Raw genomic sequence first — 22,474 nt, forward strand, 5'->3', positions numbered from 1 at the left:
CCATGATTACTTTACTTTCTCTTGTGTCGGCTTCTAGCTATCAGACTAGCATGATTACTTTACTTTCTCTTGTGTCGGCTTCTAGCTATCAGACTACCATGATTACTTTACTTTCTCTTGTGTCTAGCTATCAGACTACCATGATTACTTTACTTTCTCTTGTGTCGGCTTCTAGCTATCAGACTACCATGATTACTTTACTTTCTCTTGTGTCGGCTTCTAGCTATCAGACTAGCATGATTACTTTACTTTCTCTTGTGTCGGCTTCTAGCTATCAGACTACCATGATTACTTTACTTTCTCTTGTGTCTAGCTATCAGACTACCATGATTACTTTACTTTCTCTTGTGTCGGCTTCTAGCTATCAGACTACCATGATTACTTTACTTTCTCTTGTGTCGGCTTCTAGCTATCAGACTACCATGATTACTTTACTTTCTCTGATCTCAGCGTACTTGAATCTCCCACTAGACTCAAGTGGGCTATCTACATAACGGGCTCTTTAGCACATACAAAGCAAATACTATTCTATGAGTCTTTAGTGTAGAACGAAAAGGGAACCTGATTTCCATTCTTGTGAAGTGGTAGGCATTTCCAGAATGCACCTTGTCTTGAATTTCAAAGATCAATTCCTCTTAAGAATATTACTGTCACTTCTTCAAGTCTGTTGTTTGTTATAGAGATACTGAAGAGTATTGTTTGAGGTTGCAGGTAATTGTTCAAAACATCCAATAAAATGGCAGTTTTTTGTATTGTTTGTTCTTTCATTAATGCTCTTGGAGTTTGTTTGATTTGTTGTCGTTTTTTCCCCAGAGGGCCACAAATCCAAATGTGGGCCAGCCCCTACCGATTGCCTCCACACAGACACTGACAAGCTGGAGGAGGAGAGGCTAGTATTAATTGGGCATAAGTGGGATTTTTCTTGGCTGCACGCGAGAGGAATGACAGACTATACATTTGAGAAGTAAAGACCATCTGGTCTCAAAGGAACCTGGGAGTTGCCAGACGGAGCTAAAGGGAAACAACAGCAACTCTGTGCTGAGAATGGCTCTCCTCTCCCTCTGACACACACACACACAGGCAGATTACTGCAGCAGTAGCAGCAGCAGCATGCCCAGTCATATGTCATGTCATGTGTCTATGTAATAGACTCCAGGGGACTTTACATGGTAAGCAAACAGGTTTACTTCGTGTTTCTCCGGGGGAATGTAGCTATTGTGATGCATTGTAGTTAATAAAGAATAATGTACATTTACAGGCACATACAAGAGGTGAATTGTGTTTACCTTATTAGGGGTTCAGCAGCTAAGCTGTTGAAAGCCTTTTGTATTTTGTTAATTATTATTATTCCTCTTTTTCTGTTAGGCCAAATTAAAATACAAATTATATTGAGATGATAAGGCCTAGGAAGGTGCAACCTGGCATGATGGTAAAGGGTCACACCCTCTCATGCAATACCATGCCAACATGCCACATGGTGGCGCTATAACATTCAATTTAACATGCAAACTTTGATCTAGCGGCATGACATTCAGTACAACGAACAAATTTGGTACAACGAACAAATTTGCCTCAAGGACCATCAAGAGCCGCCATTATGGATTTTCCACCATTTAGAATTTTGTGAAAAACACTTAAAATGCTACTCCTCTGGCACGGAATGACAGATCTGTACGAAACCTCATATGTGGCATCTATGGACAAAGTTCTCCCAACGCAACATCCAGACTAGTTCCTAAAACAACATGGCCGCTATTGACCAATAAGCATTCATGTGGGCATGGTCGGGCACATAAATGCATATAAATCAGTCACGGATATTTGTATTGTAACAAAACTTAGTACACATGTTCCAAATACTGTGAAGATTCAACATATTCAAGCCCTGTTCAGATCAACCACACGTTGGCGCTATAACGTGTACATGTTTATATCTCTTAATCTGTTTGATTCAGAGTGATGAAATTTGGCACACACGCTCAGGGATATGAGTCTACCTAACCTGTGAGGTATGGTTATGTTATGCCACATGGTTGCACTGTTGGAATTGAAAAAACATTAATGGAAGCTTATTGGCTCATAGCAGCCATATTGTTTGAGTTAGAGTCCAGGAAAATGTTCAGTTTAAAGACATGGGTACATAGATGATATATATACCACATTTGGTGCCAAATTTGTCCAGCGGTCCTGAAGGACAAGGCGTTTGAAATAGTAAACATAATTGAAAATGGTCCAAAATACCTCAAAAGGATAATATTGAATGACCTGATTGATGTTGAGTTCTGATATCTGGCAAGCGTGATAAACAGTACAGAAGTAGCTCACCCCTGGGCAATGTGTCCAATTTGTCCTGATGGTGGCACAGTGGACACACAGCTGAACCCCAGCAACGCTGCTTGCAGCTTTAAAATAGGCTTTTTTTGTATGTGGACAAATTGTTCTACCATATTTCATTTTCAACATACAGAGTATTGGTGTTGGGAAAAGAGGAGGCTGAGGGAGAGGCTGAAAAGGGAAGAGAGTCAAGTTGGGAGAAAGTGAGGGTGAAAGAGAGTGAGAGAGAGTGAGGGTGGAAAAGAGAGAGTGAGAGGATGAAGAGAGAGAGAGGCATAAAAAGAGAGAAACAGAAACAGAGGGTGTAGTGGACATAGTTTATCTATCTCCCAGGAACCCATCTCCTCTGCATGACAGCGTAGCTCAGTGAGCCTGATAATGTGGCATTCACAGGGTGAGACACAAAATGAGCAGATTAAATTGTCATCAGTTTACATGAAGCCATAAACAAAACACTGATTAATGGTATTTACCCATGCATCAGTGCATACACAGCTGTCAATCTCTCTATTAGACACACGTGCGAACACAAACACATGCATGTGAATGCATGCAAACACACACACACACACACACACACACACACACACACACACACACACACACACACACGCATGCCCCCTCACTCCACACTCACGCCAATACAGGAATATTGACACAAACACACACACAAGCACTCACACACATGCACATAAATAACGATTAGGTTCCGCTTTGTTTAATTGTATAAAAGATAACAAAATGATTTTATTACATGTTGATAATTGGACAGACAACATCACAACATACTTGCATGATTGTTCAGATAGGTTTTCTTCCCACGCCATTGATAATTAAGCATAAAGTACAAAACTATATAAAACCAACATGCTGACAGATGCAGAGGGGTCCATTTTAATAACAGATTAAAGCCATATTCTGTTATGAATCAAGTCATTTCTTTAAAAGAAATTAATAAACTTCAGAATGATGCTTAAGATCAAAGTCATTTCAGAATTTATTTATCTTTTTTTTGTTTTACATCAAATAGAACAGACATACATTGGCACATGCAATGTGTACAGTGTGTGCTGCTTTTTAGTTACCATCCAAAGCCAATTAAACATATACTGGATATTTTTGTTGTTGTTATCCAAACATGAAAATACTCTCAGATATTTACAAAAAAATATAGATACATTGCTCATCACTCTGACATAGTTATTCATGTTAAAATGATTAATGTGAGTGGATTTCATAAAAACAAAACGCATGTGGCAGAGCTTGCTAGTTATGGTGATTCAGTCAAGGTCGAAATTCAACATAATATTATGTTGAAAAAATGTAAGATCAGGCACAAGGAACTCAGAAGACACCTCACTTAACTTAAAAACAAACCATGGGCACTGCAAGAGAATATGGCTTTAATGGATATTACAACAAAAAAACATTTAAATAAACTGTCCAGTCTTCTTTATTTCTCAGGGATGACTTAGACTGACTCCTGTATCACAGAGGTTGTTCACATCACTGACTGTTTCAGAGATAAGGGAACACACTACAGAGGTTCTAAGAACCCACAGTCTGGTTCTAGAACAGATCAGAACAGAACAGCATGGATCAGGGCCCAGTTGCGATCCTACAGCTAGCTATCTCTTCATCATTCACTGCTCATATCAAATATCTCCATCCCTCCATTTTTCCTTTCCCCCTTAATCTTCCTCTTCAGAAGACAACAATTATAAAGGTTGACACCATCCACAGTCCTGGAAACCATAGTACTATCTAGGCAGCCTGTCCCTGTCCCTGCCCCTGCCCCTGCCCCTGCCCCTGCCCGTCTTCTCTTCCTGTGCTCCCCAGTTATGGTCATCATCCCAGAGTAAGGACACGGGGCATTCCCTGGGAGGCCATTAGATCCTGAGGTTGTTGTAACTCACATATGTTTTCTTCGTAGCTTGACCTGAGAAGCGAGGTAGGTCAAAGATTATAATGATTATAAGATTATTATAACAGTGCAACAAAATACAATAAGCAATGGACAAACATACGCAGACATACAGTGCCTTCAGAAAGTATTCATACCCATTCACGTATTCCACATTTTTTTGTGTTGCAGCCCGAACTCAAAATTGATTAAATTGATTTTGTTCTCACCCATCTACACACAATACCCCAATAATGACAAAGTGAAAATATGTTTCTAGAAATGTTTGCAAATCTTTTGAAAATGAAATACAGAAATATCTAATTTACATAAGAATCAGGTGCATCCAATTTCCTTTGAACATCCTTGAGATGTCATGACAACGGTATTGGAGTTCACCTCTGACCAATTCACTTGTTTAGACATGATTTATGAAGAAACACACCTGTCTATATAAGGTCCCACAGTTGACAGTGCATGTCAGAGCCGAACCTATACCATGAAGTCCAAGGAACTGTCTGTAGATCTCTGAGATATAATTGTGCTGAGGCATATATCTGGGGAAGGGTACAAAACTATTTATACAGTGATGAAAGTTTTTAAGACCACAGTGGTCTCCATCATTGGGAAATTGACGAAATATGGAACTACCCAGACTCTGCCTAGAGCTGGCTGTCGACTAAACTGAGCAACAGGGCAAGAAGGACCTTGGCCAAGGAGGTGACCTTGGCTGAGATGGAAGAACCTGCCAGAATGACAACAATCTCTACAGCACTTCACCAATCTGGGCTTTATGGGAGAGTGGCCAGACTGAAACCACTCCTGAGAAAAAGACACGACAGCACACCTGGAATTGCCCAAAAGGCACAAGAAGCATAGGGCAAAAGGGGCATAGGCCAAAATATTCTGTATTCTGAATGCAAAGCTCTATGACTGGAGAAAACCAGGCACAGCTCATCACACGTTGAACCTCACCCTTACCGTAAAGCATGGTGGTGGCAGCATCACGATATGGGATGCTTTTTAGTGGCAGGGACTGATATACGTAAGAATAGAGGGAACAATGAATGGAGCCAAATACAGATCAAATCCTTGATAAGAAACTTCTTTAGAGTGTAAACGACCTTAGACTGGGGCGAAGATTTACGTTCAAACAAAACAATGACCCTAAGCATACACCAAAGCAATGCTGGGATGACTTCAGAACAATAATATGTCCTTGAGTGGCCCAGCCAAAGGCCAGACTTGAATCCCATTGAAAATCTGTGGAAAAACTTGAAGATTGTGGTTCAATGCCGCTCCCTATCTAACTTAATAGAGCTTGATAAAATCTGCAAGGAAGAATAGGAGAAAATCCCCAAATCCAGATGTGCAAAGCTGATAGAGACATCCCCAATCGCCGCCAAAGTTGCTTCTACAAAGTATTGACTTAGGGGTGTGAATACTTACTGTACACTTAACAAACATATAAAAGCAACATGTAAAGTGTAGGTCCAATGTTTCATGAGCTGTAATAAAAGATTCCAGAAATGTTCCATACGCACAAAAAGCTGATTTCTCAACAACAACAAAAAAAATCACATATTTGTTTACATCCCTGTTAGTGAGCATTTCTCCTTTGCCAAGATAATACATCCACCTGACATGTGTGGTATATCAAGAAGTTGATTAAATAGCATGATCCTTACACCGGTGCACCTTGTGCTTGGGGACAATAAAAGGCCACTCTAAAATGTTCTGTTTTGTCACACAACACACATTTTTGAGGGAGTGTGCAATTGGCATGCTGACTGCAGAAATGTCCACCAGAGCTGTTGACAGATAATTTAATGTCCATTTCTTTACCATAAGCCTTCTCCAATGTTGTTTTAGAGAATTTGGCGGTAGGTCCAGCCAGCTTCACAACCGCATACCATGTGTAACCACGCTAACCCAGGACCTCAACATCCAATGTCTTCACCTGTACAGCTGATGCAACTGAGGAGTATTTCTGTCTGTATTAAAGCCCTTACGTGGGGAAAAAAAATGTATTCTGATTGGCTGGGCCTGGCTCCCCAGTGGGTGGGCCTGGCATTGTAAGACATCAAGTGAAATAAGTCAAGGGGTATGAATACTTTCTGAAGGCAGTGTAAATAGAGAAGACACAAAGTACATGCATAATATATAAATACCCTGCAACTCTATCATACATTCATGCATTGCATGTGAACGTGCACCGTTAACAATCGTTGCACAATCACTGCCTGGTTTAGTGCATTGTTTAATTTCAGCAACACCCCTGAGTCAAACTCTCTATTTTCAGATACTAACTAGTGATGCAACAACACAAACACCACACAAGTGGGCACCTAACAAATGCTAGGGCATTTGATGTGATCCCTGTCTCTACGTTGCCATGGAAACGGACCTCAACTTTGCTGATCACCAAGGTAGGTACAATGGTATGTCAGTGTTGCGTACTGCACTACTCCACCTATGCAGTGTTCTCTCCTGTCTAATGGAGGTCGATGCACATTGTGTTTCTTAAAGCAGAGACATACTCTACACGACCAAAAGTATGTGGACACCTGCTCATAGAAAATCTTATTCCAAAATCATGGGCATTAATAAAGAATTGGTGCCCCAGTTGCTGCTATAACAGCCTACACTCTTCTTGGAAGGCTTTCCACTGATGTTGGAACATTAATGCGAGGACTTGCTTCCATTCAGCCACAAGAGCATTAGTGAGGTCGGGCACTGAAGATGGGCGATTAGGCCTGGCTCGCATTCGGCGTTCCAATTCTTCTCAAAGGTGTTCGAAGGGGTTGAGGTCAGGGCTCTGTGCAGGCCAGTCAAGTTCTTCCACATCGATCTAGACAAACCATTCTATATGGACCTCGCTTTGTGCATGGGGGCATTGTCAGGCTGAAACAGGAAAGGGTCTTTCCTAAACTGTTGCCACAAAGTTGGAAGTACAGAATCATCTAGAATGTCATTGTACGCTGTAGCATTAAGATATCCCTTCACTGGAACTAACGGGCCTAGGCTGAACCATGAAAAACAGCCCCAGATCATTATTCCTCCTCCATCAAACTTTACAGTTGCCACTATTCATTCGGGCAGGTAGCATTCTCCTGGAATCCGCCAAACCCAGATCTGTCCGTTGGACGCCAGACGGTGAAGCGTGATTCATCACTCCAGAGAAAACGTTTCCATTGCTCCAATGGCGGTGAGCTTTACACAACTCCAGCTGACGCTTGACATTGGGCATGGTGATCTTAGGCTTGTATGCGGCTGCTCAGACATGGAAACCCATTTCATGAAGCTCACGATGACCAGTTATTGTGCTGACGTTGTTTCCAGAGTCATTTTGGAACTCGATAGTGAGTGTTGCAACCGAGGACAGCTTCAGCACTCTGCGTTCCAATTCTGTAAGCTTGTGTGGCCTACCAATTCGCGGCTGAGCCATGGAATGAGTTTCCACTTCACAATAACAGCACTTACAGTTGACCGGGGCAGCTCTAGCAGGGCAGATATTTGTGGAATTTGATACACCCGTCAGCAACGTGTGTAGCTGAAATAGCCAAATCCACTCATTTGAAAAGGTGTCCACATACTTTTTTTATATATAGTGTAGCTCTGTAAACTTTTTTCTTACTGCTCTAAATCTTGCCATGGTGACCAACTCCCATGGGCTATGCAATTAAAGAACTACCACTTCCTTCCAGACTTATTTTGTAGTCTTGGCCAGTGCCTATGATGAATAAAACATGTGTAGATGTACAACATGCTTCTGCAGTCTTAGCTGTATATGTGTGCAGTTGGTCAAAAAAGTTTATATTTTCAAGAAGAAAGCAATGATTTTGTTTTATGTGTGTGTGTGTGTGTTATTGTGTTTTGGTTTTACTATCATTGTGGGGACCAGAAGTCAGTACAAGCGGGGACATTTCACTGAGCCACACAAGGAAAAAGGCAATTTTAGATTTAGGTTTTAGTTTAGATTTAGATTTGGAATGGTAATCAATTGTTTGGTCCCCACAAGGATAGTAAAACAAACGTGTTTGTGGCACACATGGGTACAATTTCCCTTGTCATGGTATTGATTGATTGGTCATAAAACAAAAAGGTACCTACAAATCGTTAATTCATCCACACATGCCTGATGTGGTCAATATATCTCTGCTCATAATCACTGCTGGGACAGAGAGGAGACATTGCCAATATTTCTAAATTACAGGGCAAATCCTTACATCTCTGTAAGGGACAGTCATAGAGATAGTTTGACTAATATCGATAGTGATGTCCTGTAGAATCTTCAGAGCTACTAATTATCTTACTTAATAACTCTAAATCATTATGAGTCAGATCAGTCAGAGGGGATCCCTCCTGAAAGGTACTATTTGGCACTTTGACGGTTATAGGGGCTGATGTACAGTCTCCAGGGACAAGGGATCCACAGTTCAGGGGAGGTCATGTATATAAATTCACCATTAATAAATGTCACTTCCACTGCTGCTAAAAGAGAAGGGTGAGTGGAGGAGAGAGGAAGCAAGGAGAGAGGAGAGGAAGCGAGGCAACATGCGTGTAGGGAGACAAAAGGTTAGAGACGCACAGAGCAGATAACACAGTGTACTTTTGGGAGGGCCTCTCGGAGATGAGCTCCATTCGGGCTCTGCTTGGGGAATTTGGCTGCGCTGCTACCACAGCTGTTGAGGTTGTCCCCCCTACGCAGTGTGTTCACTCCACAAGCTACGTGTGTGACTGGCAGAGAGACACTGTCGTCATCCTGATGACGCAAGCACTCTCCCACTCACTCACTCACTCACTCACTCTCTCTCTCTCATACGCACACACACACACACACACACACACACACACACACACACACACACACACACACACACACACACACACACACACACACACACACACACACACACACACACACACATACACACGCTACAGCTCATTACACAGATGACAATAACAATCACAGGACGTTTTCAGGAATAGCTGTCATATCAGAGACGGAACTGAGAGAAGGCCAGCACCTGATGATGACATGTGCGGTGTGTGCCAGGTGATTAGTAGAGATGGAGAAAATAAGGCCGATGGGAACCGTGATGTGTTACCATGTCCTGTCAATCAATTCTTGATGATTTAGTCTAGAAAAATGAGGCGAGCATGGAGATAGTATAGGGCGATTTAAACTGGCTTTCTTGTCCATCACAGGTACAGTTAGGTCCAAAATGATTGGCACACTTGATAAAGATGAGCAAGAAACATTTACAAAATAATATATATATATTTTATGTTAATATAACTGCTCAGAGCAGTATTAGGTGTTCAGGAGTATTATGGCTTGGGGATAAAAGCTGTTTAGAAGCGTCTTGGACCTAGACTTGGCGCTCTGGTACCACTTGCCTTGCGGTAGCAGAGAGTACCGTCTATGACTAGGGTGGCTGGAGTCTTGACCATTTTTAGGGCCTTCCTCTGACACTGCCTGCTATAGAGGTCCTGGATGGCAGGAAACTTAGCCCCAGTGATGTACTGGGCCGCTCGCACTACCCTCTGTAGTGCCTTGCGGTCAGAAGCCGAGCAGTTGCCGTACCAGGTAGTGATGAAACCAGTCAGGATGCTCTCGATGGTGCAACTATAGAACCTTTTGAGGATCCATGCCAAACCTTTTGAGGACTCATGCCAAATCTTTTCAGTCTCCTGAGGGGGAATAGGTTTTGTCGTGCCCTCTTCACGACTGTCTGGGTGTGCTTGCACTGGAGGGGCTGTTGTTCGGACCTCTGGCAGTCTCTATGGGGGTGCCACAGGGTTAAATTCTTGGGCCGACTCTCTTCTCTGTATACATCAATGATGTCGCTCTTGCTGCTGGTGATTCTCTGATCCACCTCCATGCAGACGACACCATTCTGTATACTTCTAGCCCTTCTTTGGACACTGTGTTGACTAACCTCCAGATGAGCTTCAATGCCATACAACTCACCTTCTGTGGCCTCCAACTGCTCTTAGATGCAAGTAAAAGTGAACGCATGCTTTTCAACCGATCGCTGCCCGCACCTGCCCACCCGTCCAGCATCACTACTCTGGACGGTTTTGACTTAGAATATGTGGACAACTACAAATAGCTAGGTGTCTGGCTAGACTGTAAACTCTCTTTCCAGACTCACATTAAGCATCTCCAATCCAAAATTACATCTAGAATCGGCTTCCTATTTCGCAACAAAGCATCCTTTAATCATGCTGCCAAACATACCCTTGTAAAACTGACCATCCTACCGATCCTCAACTTCGGCGATGTCATTTACAAAATAGCCTCCGACACTCTACTCAACAAATTGGAAGCAGTCTATCACAGTGCCATCCGTTTTGTCACCAAAGCCCCATATACTACCCACCACCGCGACCTGTACGCTCTCGTTGGCTGGCCCTCGCTTCATACTCGTCGCCAAACCCACTGACTGAAAATGATTCGCCACCATGGCCTATTTATTGCCTTACCTTCCTTATCTTACCTCATTTGCACACACGGTATATATACTTTTCTACTGTAGTATTGACTGTATGTTTGTTTATTCCATGTGTAACTCTGTGTTGTTGTATGTGTCAAACTGCTTTGCTTTATCTTGGCCAGGTCGCAGTTGTAAATGAGAACTTGTTCTCAACTAGTCTACCTGGTTAAATAAAGGTGAAATAAATATTTTAAAATAAATGTTAGTTGGTTGGTGATGTGGACACCATGGAACTTGAAGCTCTCAACCTGCTCCACTGCAGCCCGGTCGATGAGAATGGGGGCATGCTCGGTCCTCTTTTTCCTGTAGTCCACAATCAAATCCTTTGTCTTGATCACGTTGAGGGAGAGGTTGTTGTCCTTGCACCACACAGCCATGTCTCTTATCTCCTCACAATAGGCTGTCTCGTTGTTGTAGGTGATCAGGCCTACCACTGTTGTGTCATCGGCAAACTTAATGATGGTGTTAGAGTCGTGCCTGGCCGTGCAGTCATGAGTCAACAGGGAGTAGAGCAGGGGATTGAGCACAGACCCCTGAGGGGCCCCTGTGTTGAGGATCAGCGTGGCGAATGTGTTGTTACCTACCCTTACCAACTGGGGGTGGCCTGTCAGGAAGTCGGGATCCAGTTGCAGAGGGAGGTGTTTAGTCCCAGGGTCCTTAGCTTATTGATGAGCTTTGAGGGCACTATGATGTTGAACACTGAGCTGTAGCCAATGAATAGCATTCTCACATAGGTGTTCCTTTTGTCCAGGTGGGAAAGGGCAGTGTGAAGTGCAATAGAGATTGCATCATCTGTGGATCTGTTGGGGATGTATGCAAATTGGAGTGGGTCTAGGGTTTCTGGGATAATGGTGTTGATGTGAGCCATGACCATCCTTTCGAAGCACTTCATGGCTACAGGCTACACGTCCTGGTAATCCATCTGGCCCCACGGCCTTGTGAATGTTGACCTGTTTAAAGGTCTTACTCACATCGGCTGCAGAGAGCGTGATCACACAGTCTTCCAGAACAGCTGGTGCTCTCATGCATGTTTCATTCATAGTTATTTGCCTTGAAGCGAGCGTCAGAGCCGGTGTAGTATGATTTGATCTTAGTCCTGTATTGACGCTTTGCCTGTTTGATGGTTCGTCGGAGGGCATAGCTGGATTTCTTATAAGCTTCCGGGTTGGAGTCCCACTCATTGAAAGCGGCAGCTCTAGCCTTTAGCTCAGTGTGGATGTTGCCTGTAATCCATGGCCTCTGGTTGGGGTATGTACGTACAGTCACTGTGGTGACGACATCATCGATGCACTTATTGATGAAGCCAATGACTGATGTGGTGTACTCCTCAACGCCATCGGATGAATCTCGGAACATATTCCAGTCTGTGCTAGCAAAACAGTCCTGTAGCTTAGCGTCTGCATCATCTGACCACTTTTTTATTGATCTAGTCACGGGTGCTTCCTGCTTTAATTTTAGCTTGTAAGCAGGAATCGGGAGGATAGAATTATGCTCAGATTTGCCAGAAGGAGGGCGAGGGAGAGCTTTGTATGTGTGTGGAGTAAAGGTGGTCCAGTGTTTTTTTCCCCTCTGGTTGCACATTTAACATGTTGATAGAAATTTGGTAAAACTAATTTAAGTTTCACTGCATTAAAGTCCCCGGTTACTAGGAGCACCGCCTCCGTCAGCGTTTTCTTGTCTGCTTATATTGGAATACAGCTCATTCAATGCTGTCTTAGTGCCAGCCTCTAACTGTGGTGGTATGTAAACAGCTACGAAAAATAGAGATGAAAACTCTCTAGGTAGGTAATGTTGTCTACAGTTTATCATAAGATACTCTACCTCAGGCGAGACTTCCTTAGATATTATGCACCAGCTGTTATTTACAAAAATACATAGTCCGCCGCCCCCTTGTCCTATCCTTGTTCTGTTCTATCCTGCCGATACAGTGTATAACCAGCCAGCTGTATGTTGATAGTGTCATCATTCAGCCACGTCACCGTGAAGCATAAGATATTGCAGTTTGAATCTCCCGTTGGTAGTTTAGTCTTCCGTGTAGCTCATATATTTTATTGTCCAAAGATTGCACGTTTGCTAGCAGAATGGAAGGAAGAGGGGGTTTATTCGGTTGTCTACAAATTCTCAGAAGGCAGCCCGCCCACCGGCACCTTTTTCTCTGCCTCGTCTTCACGCAAATCATGGGGATCTGGGCCAGTTCCCAAGAAAGCAGTATATTATTCAAGTCGGCCTCGTCAGACTTGTTAAAGGCAAAAAGGATTCTGCCAGTCCATGGTGAGTACTCACGGTCCTGATGTCCAGAAGTTATTTTCGGTCATAAGAGACGGCAGCGGCAACATTATGGTACAAAATAAGTAAAAAAACAAGTTACAAACAACACAAACAAAAAACATAATCGGTTGGGGGCACGTAAACATCTGCCTTCTTGTCCAGAGCCATCTCAGGTGTGTGTTTCGGGTTATTGTTTTATTGGAAGATCCACTTGCGACCAAGTTTCAGCCTCCTGGCAGAGGTAACCAGGTTTTTGGCAAAAATGTCCTGGTACTGGGCTCTATTTTTTTAATCATCCAACAAATGTAAATGCCTGGAGTTTGCTAAACAGCATTGGCACTTGGTTCGGAACCAGTGCTATGGTAAGATGACATGAAAATAGTGTTCTTTGGACACGCACACCACTGGTGGGTTTGGCGTCGAAAGAAGGATGCATATGCAAAAAAGAACCCCATACCTACTGTAAAACATGGAGGTGGATCTTTGATGTTATGGGGACATTTTTCTTCCACTGGTCCTTTAACTAGATAACCATTAATTAAGCAATCAGAGATGATCCCCCAAGACCAGTGGACCTATACTATAGCATCCCACATCATATGACCGGAATGTCAATTATACCACTGACACAATACACGACTGGAATGAGATGGGGAAGGATTAGACAGTGATGTCATAAATCTCAATCTTCTTCAGGAAGACAGTTTATATTGGGAGCCAGAACGGCGAAGCCAATGAATAGGACTGAATGGCTGGCTCCCATGTGCACTTCCTGATGTCTTTGATTAAGTCATCTCTGTCTAATACCTCGTTATCTCATTCGAGGCACAACGGGCTATGCTGCGTGACTGACTCATGGTAAGCAGGGTTCTCACTGCTCTCAGTATGTGTCATGGGATGTAACAGATACCATGGAGTTACATGTACAGTAACTAGGAATATAAAACAATTATTTGAAACAGTTTGTGCTGCTACTTCTACTACTACAGATACTACATAGTAGTTATATGGTCAGTCATTATTTTATTTAACAAAGTAGTTACAGAATACGTTAATGGCCATGTTGTGTGACTCACTCATGGGGTCGGTGGGTGCGATGGGTGGGTTTTCACACAACTCGGTCTTGGCCTCTCCATTGGGCCTCTCGCTGGGCTTCACAGAGATGCGGGAGGACATGGTGGCGGCGGTGACCATGGCCTTGAAGCTCCTCTTCCTCTTCTGGACATTGAGCTCCGGGTGGAAGATGATGACGTAGACCTTGGGCATGTAGAGCATCCCGAGAGCTACAGATGCACTGAGGTTCATAGAGATGGTGAGGGTGGTTGTCTGGATGTACAGCTGTGGAGGAAGGGAGAGGATGGATGAAGAGAGAGAGAGCGAGAGAGAGAACAAGAGAGAGAGAGAGGGAGAGAAGCCACATTAATTAGAATGTACTCTCAGTAAAATCGCCCCGTAGCCCTTATCAAGCATATCTACAGGCGGTCAGGTCTATGCCTGTGGAGGGAAATGGACAGAGAAAAGAGCCACACCATTGTACTGTACTGTTATAACACTGATCACCCACTTCCATAGCTGTTAGACTGTTAGACTTATTGGCTATAGGGTGGTCTGGCTGCACTACTGCACTACACAGCACTTACCCCTATCTACAGGTTGGGCTTGATGTAATGCTGAGGGAGAGAGGGAAGAGCAGAACCTATCATGGTCATACCCCAGAGATCTTGTAGGTGGTCTTGATGGATTTCAATGTAATCACTGAGAGAAATTGGCCTTGCCTACTGTAAAGCAAAAAGAGCAACACATTAATTTATCATGCATTGCTCCATGAGTGGTCTGGGTGTGTGCATTCTGATGCTGTGGGGGAAAATATCAATCCAACCACTCGTACTCCCATAGCATTTATTCAAATCAAATCAAAGTTTATTGGTCGTGTACACAGATTTGCAGGTGCAGTGAAATGTTACTAGCTCCAACAGGGCAGTAGAATGTCTTATGTTAGTAGCTCCAACAGGGCAGTAGAATGTCTTATGTTACTAGCTCCAACAGGGCAGTAGAATGTCTTATGTTACTAGCTCCAACAGGGCAGTAGAATGTCTTATGTTAGTAGCTCCAACAGGGCAGTAGAATGTCTTATGTTACTAGCTCCAACAGGGCAGTAGAATGTCTTATGTTACTAGCTCCAACAGGGCAGTAGAATGTCTCTCAAACACAATACAAATACACAAATAATCTGAAATCTAAACAATAATCTAAAGACTAAACACCTCCCCCTGCAACTGGATCCTGGACTTCCTGAAGGGCCACCCCCAGGTGGTAAAGGTAGGTAACAACACATTCACCACATTGATCCTCAACACAGGGGCCCCTCAGGGGTTCGTGCTCAGCCCCCTCCTGTACTCCCTGTTCACTCATGACTGCATGGCCAGGCACGACTCCACACCATCATTCAATTTGCTGATGACACAACAGTGGTAGGCCTGATCACCGTCAACATCGAGACAGCCTATAGGGAGGAGGTCAGAGACCTGGCCGTGTGGTGCCAGGACAACAACCTCTCCCTCAACGTGATCAAGACAAAGGAGATGATTGTGGACTACAGGAAAAAGAGGACCGAGCACGCCCCCATTCTCATCGACGGGGCTGCAGTGGAGCAGGTTGAGAGCTTCAAGTTCCTTGGTGTCCATATCACCAACAAACTAACATGGTCCAAGCACACCATGACAGCCATGAAGAGGGCACGACAAAACCTATTCCCCTTCAGGAGACTGAAAAGATTTGGCCTGGGTCCTCAGATCCTCAAAAGGTTCTACAGTTGCAACATCGAGAGCTGGTTGCATCACTGCCTGCTATGGCAACTGCTCGGCCTCCGACTGCAAGGCACTACAGAGGGTAGTGTGAACGGCCAAGTACATCACTGGGGCCAAGCTTCCTGCCATCCAGGACCTCTATACAATGCAGAGTCAGAGGAAGTCCCTAAAAACTGTCAAAGACTCCAGCCACCCTAGTCATAGACTGTTCTCTCTGCTACCACACGGCAAGCGGTACCGGAGTGCCAAATCTAGGTCCAAGAAGCTTCTAAACAGCTTCTACCCCCAGGCCATAAGACTCCTGAACATCTTGTCAAATGTTTACCCAGACTATTCACATTGTCCCCCCCCCTCCCCTCTCCACACCACTACCACTCTCTGTTGTCATCTATGCATAGTCACTTGAATTAACTCTACCTACAAGTACATACTACCTCAACTAACCGGTGCCCCCACACACTGACTCTGTACCGGCACCCCCCTGTATATATTGTTATTTTTTACTGATCCTCTTTAATTACTTGTTACTTTTATCCTTATTCTTATATGTGTTTTTTTAAACTGCACTGTCGGTTAGGGGATCACTCATAAGTAAGCATTTCACTGTAAGGTCTGCACCTGTTATGTTCATCATATGTGACTAATACAATTTGATTTGATTTGAAATGACAGAACAAGTCCAATTAACAATCCAGAGTACTGTAAATAAATATTTGTTTTCTCAAAAAGGTAGGTGTAAAAATGATTTACACCCCTAAAGATTTGTATAAATGAAGTAGTCAAAAGTTTACTGTTTGGTCCCATATTTCTAGCATGTGATGATTACATCACGCGTGTGACTCTACATACTTGTTTGGATGCATTTGCTGTTTGTTTTGGTAGTGTTTCAGATTATTTCGTGCCCAGTAAAAATGGATGGTAAATAATGTATTGTCTCATTTTTGAGTTTTTTCTTTTAGTACCTTTATTGTAAATAAGAATAGACTGTGTTTCTAAAAACTTCTACATTAATGTAAGGATAGTGATTAAGGATAGTCCTGAATAAAAGTTACAAATGCACAAATATCATAACCCCCAAGACATGCTAACCTCCCCTGGTATAGTAATAAGGAGAGGTTAGTTAGAATGTCTTGGAGGTATGATATTTGTGCGTCTGTAACTTTCTCACTTATCATTATTCACGATTTATTAAGGACTATCTTTAATCAAGCCATAGTATTATTTCAAATCCAAAGTGCTGGAGTACAAAGCCAAAACAACATCAAATGTGTCATTGTCCCAAAACCTTTGGAGCTCACTGTATATTAGACACTTGCCTACACTCCATAGTGTACTGTATGTATCAGCAGTAACTAGCAGTTTCTTCGGTGTGGCATGACTCACTCATCTCCTCTCCACTGCAATAGCTGAGGTATATTGAGCTTTCTGGCGCAAAATGGATGCTGTAGCATCACGCATGTGGATGTTAAATGGCGTTATGACTTCTCTCATCTCACTCCTTGGTGAACCTTGACCTAGAAAATGTGAATGAGCAAATATGACTCTTTATCTCTCTGACCTCTCAGCACCATTAGATTAGTCATTGGACTGTCCTCGGCCTGACTGAGGTATTTAACTGTACATTTAAGAAGATTACGCTTAAGCTCAACAAGACGGACACCATAACACCATTCATACTTGAATTTTCAAACACTCTGAGCTTGCATAACCTTTAATCAGGCTATAATTTGAGTTTGTTCTGAATTATGTAACTGTATTCTTAGAAGGAAATCATCGTTCAAGCAGCTATGTAGTTCACATACCCGCAAGAGGCACTTGTTTCCTTCAAGAGTCTTAGATTAGGCTGAAACACGCAAGAGGGCGTATATCTGTGTTTGAAGAGCAGTCCATGAAAAATCTACTTAAAACTGAGCTATGGTACTTAAAATATCAAAATGCCACTTATTTTCTGACACCCTGTAGTGAGGGAGATACAGTAGTAAATATCTGTATGGCAGTAAAACTGACTGAATCTATATGAGAGGAAATGTCACCATTTGCATAGTGTTTTCCTCAGCAAATGGCACCAGCCATGGTAACGCCTTGCACACATTCTACACAGAGACATTTACATGCCAGTCATGGCTTCTTCGTCTGATCTCTGCAACTCATTCAAATACCAACATTATCAACATCATATCTCTCTCCATTCTCTTTCCTTCTTTCTCTCTTTCTCTGCGGAGCGTCATCAGAGTGAGAGATCTGTCTCACCATGCATTAATAACCGTATGAATATCATGGTGCTCATACAGTATCAATGCCTTCTGTTCCACACCATTAGAAACAGAAGACAATGGAATTGTTGCACGTATTTTCCCGATTGCGTTGCTGTCAATTTACAGCGTGTGTGATTGGGTATATTGATCAAACCCTGCAGTGTTCCATGCATTATAATTGCTCATCACCAGAGGATCTCCACCGCTAGCTATGTTTCCTTGTCTGGTATCCATAGCAACACCATCACCATCACCACACAGAGTTTGGTGCGAGCTATTAAAACACTGCTAAAATAAGCTTGTAATGAGACTACTGCATTGCTGACCCTATCAGATTCATTGACTATGTAAGAGACCTGATTTCTCTACAGTAGCCCACAAGAAGTGTAAGAGGCATACACGCACACACACATACGTATGCACATGCGCATACAAATACACTAACACGCACCGTTATTGGTAGTTAGCTGCCCAAGCTCCTGTTACACAGACAGGGTTCTTTAGAGTGCTTCAGTGGGAGCTTGAGCCAAATTCGCATCCCTCTCACACATCACAGGAATGCTAAGCTTGTCACAGAGCATGTATAATGAATTCCTATTGCTTTAACATAAATAAATACATGAAGCCAATTTCCCAACTGCTTGGCAACTCTCTATTTATAGCTGCAGTAATGATTTATTAAGATAATCATCAAGAATCAAACGACTAAGTCTGAATTTTAACATCTCAATGACAAGCATCGTCAAACGCCAACATACAGATAACAGGGAAGCAAACCGTCAACAGCCTTCTATCTGCACAGACAAAAATCTGGGGAAGGTTTTTAGATAATTATACCCATGGGATGTACAGCACAGGCAATTTAGTCTGGTATAAATTGGGGATCATAAATGCACACAGAGATAAAGACACCATTCAGTAGAGTTACCATTAGGATGCTCTCCTGCCCTATTGGAAAACACCTTCAATAATGGATCTGGGGGATTTGCATTGTCCTCTCATCTACCTGCAAGTCTCTTGTTGTTTTGGGGTAGCCTACTTTTTCAGTCAGATCAGGAGGAAGTGTATGCTACTGCACTGGGGACCCTTCCTCTCTGCTCATGAATGGGCCTATCATAGACTGTCTGACTGGCTGTCTATCACATGCTGTAAATGCATGGGCTAATGACAATGGTACAGAGATGACATTTTGGGATATCACAGGAGGTGATCAAACATCAGCCTTGTTAGAAAAATCAGCCTTGTTAAAAAATACAGTCAGAAGATCTAGACTGCCATAAATGTGATTGGAATATAGCTGTTTGTTTAATACGCCAAAAACTGTAGTATACTCAACGGCTAAGTCGATTTATATAATTGTGAAGTGCTGTAGCACTTGGATATACTGACTTGATGCAACAACAAAATAAGAATGTCACACACCGGATAGGTGCAGTGAAATTTGTTGTTTTACAGGGTCAGTATTAGTAATATGGCACCCCTGGAACAAATTAGGGTTAAGTGCCTTGCTCATCTTCTCGGCTAGGGTGTTCAAACCAGCAACCGTTTCGGTTACTGAACTAACGCTCTAACCACTAACTTGCCACCCATGCACTTTAGGCTACTTACAATATAGTTGTTATCGTCATGTGCTCAGCTCAATGAATCCTTTAAGGTTGCCTTCTTGGCCTGGCATTATCTTGTTAAAAAAGATATCCCTCCTTTAAGAACATACTCTCAATCTCTAACCACTATAATAAGGCTAGAGCTTAATTTAATGCCCCTGCTTCCCACAGTTCTTCTTCTGTTGATTGTAAAATGTTGGTGTGCATTGAATGCTGTTCAAGGTTCTAGATATGAAAACTCAGGCAGAGACAGTAAGCATCTAAAGTACAGTATCAATTCAGGAAGGCAAAGCGCCTTGACAAAGACAAAGTCAAGTCTAATTCTTGTCAAATGAAGTAATTTGCTAAAAGACAACCGTATTGTAGGTAATGTAGTTTTTCTGCCCCTAAAGTTGGAGGATATGCTTCAATGCTTCTCGTCTTAACCACGTAATCTAACTTGGCAGCTTGCCCTGACTTTAAGAAATTCACATATGCACAAGTGCCATTTTACAAGAGTTGAACGGCTTGTTAAGACATGTTGAGGTAAAGAAGTTTGATTTAACACAAGTTTCCTTTTCCGAGGGAGGTTAACCCTTGTGGAAGTTTATATGGTTTTAGGGGAAAGTTCGTTTGGTGTCAGGAGTTCTTTACAAAGGTGGTTTTCACTCGTGTGAATGATATAGAGTTAGAGATTACTCAGAGATTCTAACTTGAGACATTCAAATGAAATGGGTAAACTTGGTGTGCTTGGACCATGTTAGTTTGTTGGTGATATGGACACCAAGGAACTTGAAGCTCTCAACCTGCTCCACTGCAGCACCGTCGATGAGAATGGGGGCGTGCTCGGTCCTCTTTTTCCTGTAGTCCACAATCATCTCCTTTGTCTTGTTCACGTTGAGGGAGAGGTTGTTGTCCGTGTGTGACCTCCTCCCTATAGGCTGTGTGTACACTGATACCTGATCCCTCCAGAATGTTACACATTTTTGTAATAAAACAAATCAAAAACAGACAATATGGCAACAATTAATTGACCAATGTTATTTGCAGGTTTGCTTGAATAAAACAGTTACACATGCTTACTACAGAATTTCCCACAATCCCTTATATGTAGTTTCACTCCAACAGTTGTGTTCGGTTGGATCATTCCCCATTCCTACTGAGTGGATGGCAGTGGAACATTAAACTAATTGCATTTGGAAGCTGGTTATTTATTTGTATTTAACTTTCATTTATTCAGGGGACATAAAGACCAGGGTCTCATTTACAATGGTGTACCGAGGACAACAATATAACATATTCAAAATGATCAATAAATTAAGATAAACTACAAATGACAGAATCAACACTACAGCTTCAAACACCACAAATAAATAGTTTACATTCAATCCAAACAGTTGGAACTTGTTATGAAACTCACTCAACATTAAAGTCCCCAAACTGCCCTAGAGGCACCAGAAAGTCAAGATGCAGGGAGTTTTGTAGGCTATTCCAAAAATGGGGGGATTTATCTAGATCTGTACGTACTAGTGGAACCCCGAGAGTTAACCATCCCTGTGAACAGGTTTGGTGTCTCATATTTTTAAATTGAGGTAGGTCGGACGCTTGTGTAGTAGAACTTTGTAAACAGAAAGGGAATAATGGAGTAATCTACAGGGTTTTAATGAGGACCTGCCGACATTTTGATACAGGATGCAGTGATGCATATTAAAACTGTCACCTGTGATAAAACGTGCGCCTCTACGATAGACGGCATCCAAAGGTTTGTGGTGACTCCATTTATCGGAATGCAGCAGCGACTACTCTTAGTCAAGAACTGTCAGGAAATCTAGTTATATAAAATAAGCCTACTTTAAACCTCAGCTAATTAACTAGCTCATCCGTATGTTTTTTAAATGTCAGATTATTGTCAATCCAAAAGCCCAGATATTTATAGGCAGGAACCTGCTCAATGAAAGAACCATCCAATGCATAAATGTAGGTCACCAAAATTTTCTGAGTCAAGATCACTTTCACGGTAAAAAGCATGCCAAGCTCTATCGCTTAGATTATAGTAGGTCTAATACATTATCACAACATAGCTATGCTTGGCCTGACAATATTGTTCTTCTGAGATCAGATTACATTTGAAAACTCTGATAACAACATTTTGATAACAAAATATATTTGTTGGTGTAGCACTTGCGAGGCACAGCTGAGCATACATTTGGTCATAGTGCTTTCAAGACAACTGGGGACACGGGGAAAGAAATTAGGTAAAATCATGACATCAGTGATCTCCATGTCGGAAAGTCGGAGTACTAGAAAGGTGCTAGAATTTCCAACTTGGAATTTCGTGTTGGATGACTGATCAAAACTATTTTTCCCCAGTCGGATCTCATTTTTTTCAGAGTTCCCAGTTGTCTTGAACGCACTGAAGTCGAAAGTTGGATATTTCCGAGTTCCCAGTTGTTTTGAACACGGCATTAGTCTCAGGGGAGGGAGGGACAGAGCAGCAGAAGGTCCGTCTGTCATTGTCCCTACTCTCTCCTTCCTTTCCTCTGGTAAGACTGATCAGAGAGAAGGGAAACTGTCTTCCACCTGATGGCGAAACTCGAGTCACACCGCATCTGCCTCATGCACAAATTAATGTTCTTCCTATGACCAGAGAAAGTGAAATATTCTTCGATAGTAACAGACACGACAAGCTGCTAATAAAAATAAAAATGCATAGCTATCGATACACTTGGCTACTCATTCACTGCAGCTGCAGAGCGAGTTGAAGTAGGGAGAAGAACATTTTATGTTTTGTCTCTGTGTTGACAGTGCTGAATTCAAACTT

General features: G+C 42.5%; 1 protein-coding gene across 1 annotated transcript in view; it reads right to left on the reverse strand.

Annotated features, from left to right (window-relative positions):
• Positions 1-3,025: 3,025 nt before the first annotated feature.
• The window catches only part of LOC109868959 (metabotropic glutamate receptor 7), a 125,549-nt gene continuing 106,100 nt past the window's right edge, over positions 3,026-22,474 (reverse strand). The window contains exons 9-10 of the mRNA XM_031804360.1: positions 14,085-14,346; positions 3,026-4,273 (exon numbers count right to left, since the gene is read on the reverse strand). Of these exons, the coding sequence (XP_031660220.1) occupies positions 4,224-4,273; positions 14,085-14,346 (312 nt within the window). The 3' untranslated portion in view covers positions 3,026-4,223. The remainder of the gene's footprint in view (positions 4,274-14,084; positions 14,347-22,474) is intronic.

This window comes from Oncorhynchus kisutch, linkage group LG24 (assembly GCF_002021735.2).
Source record: "Oncorhynchus kisutch isolate 150728-3 linkage group LG24, Okis_V2, whole genome shotgun sequence".
Lineage (NCBI taxonomy): Eukaryota > Metazoa > Chordata > Actinopteri > Salmoniformes > Salmonidae > Oncorhynchus > Oncorhynchus kisutch.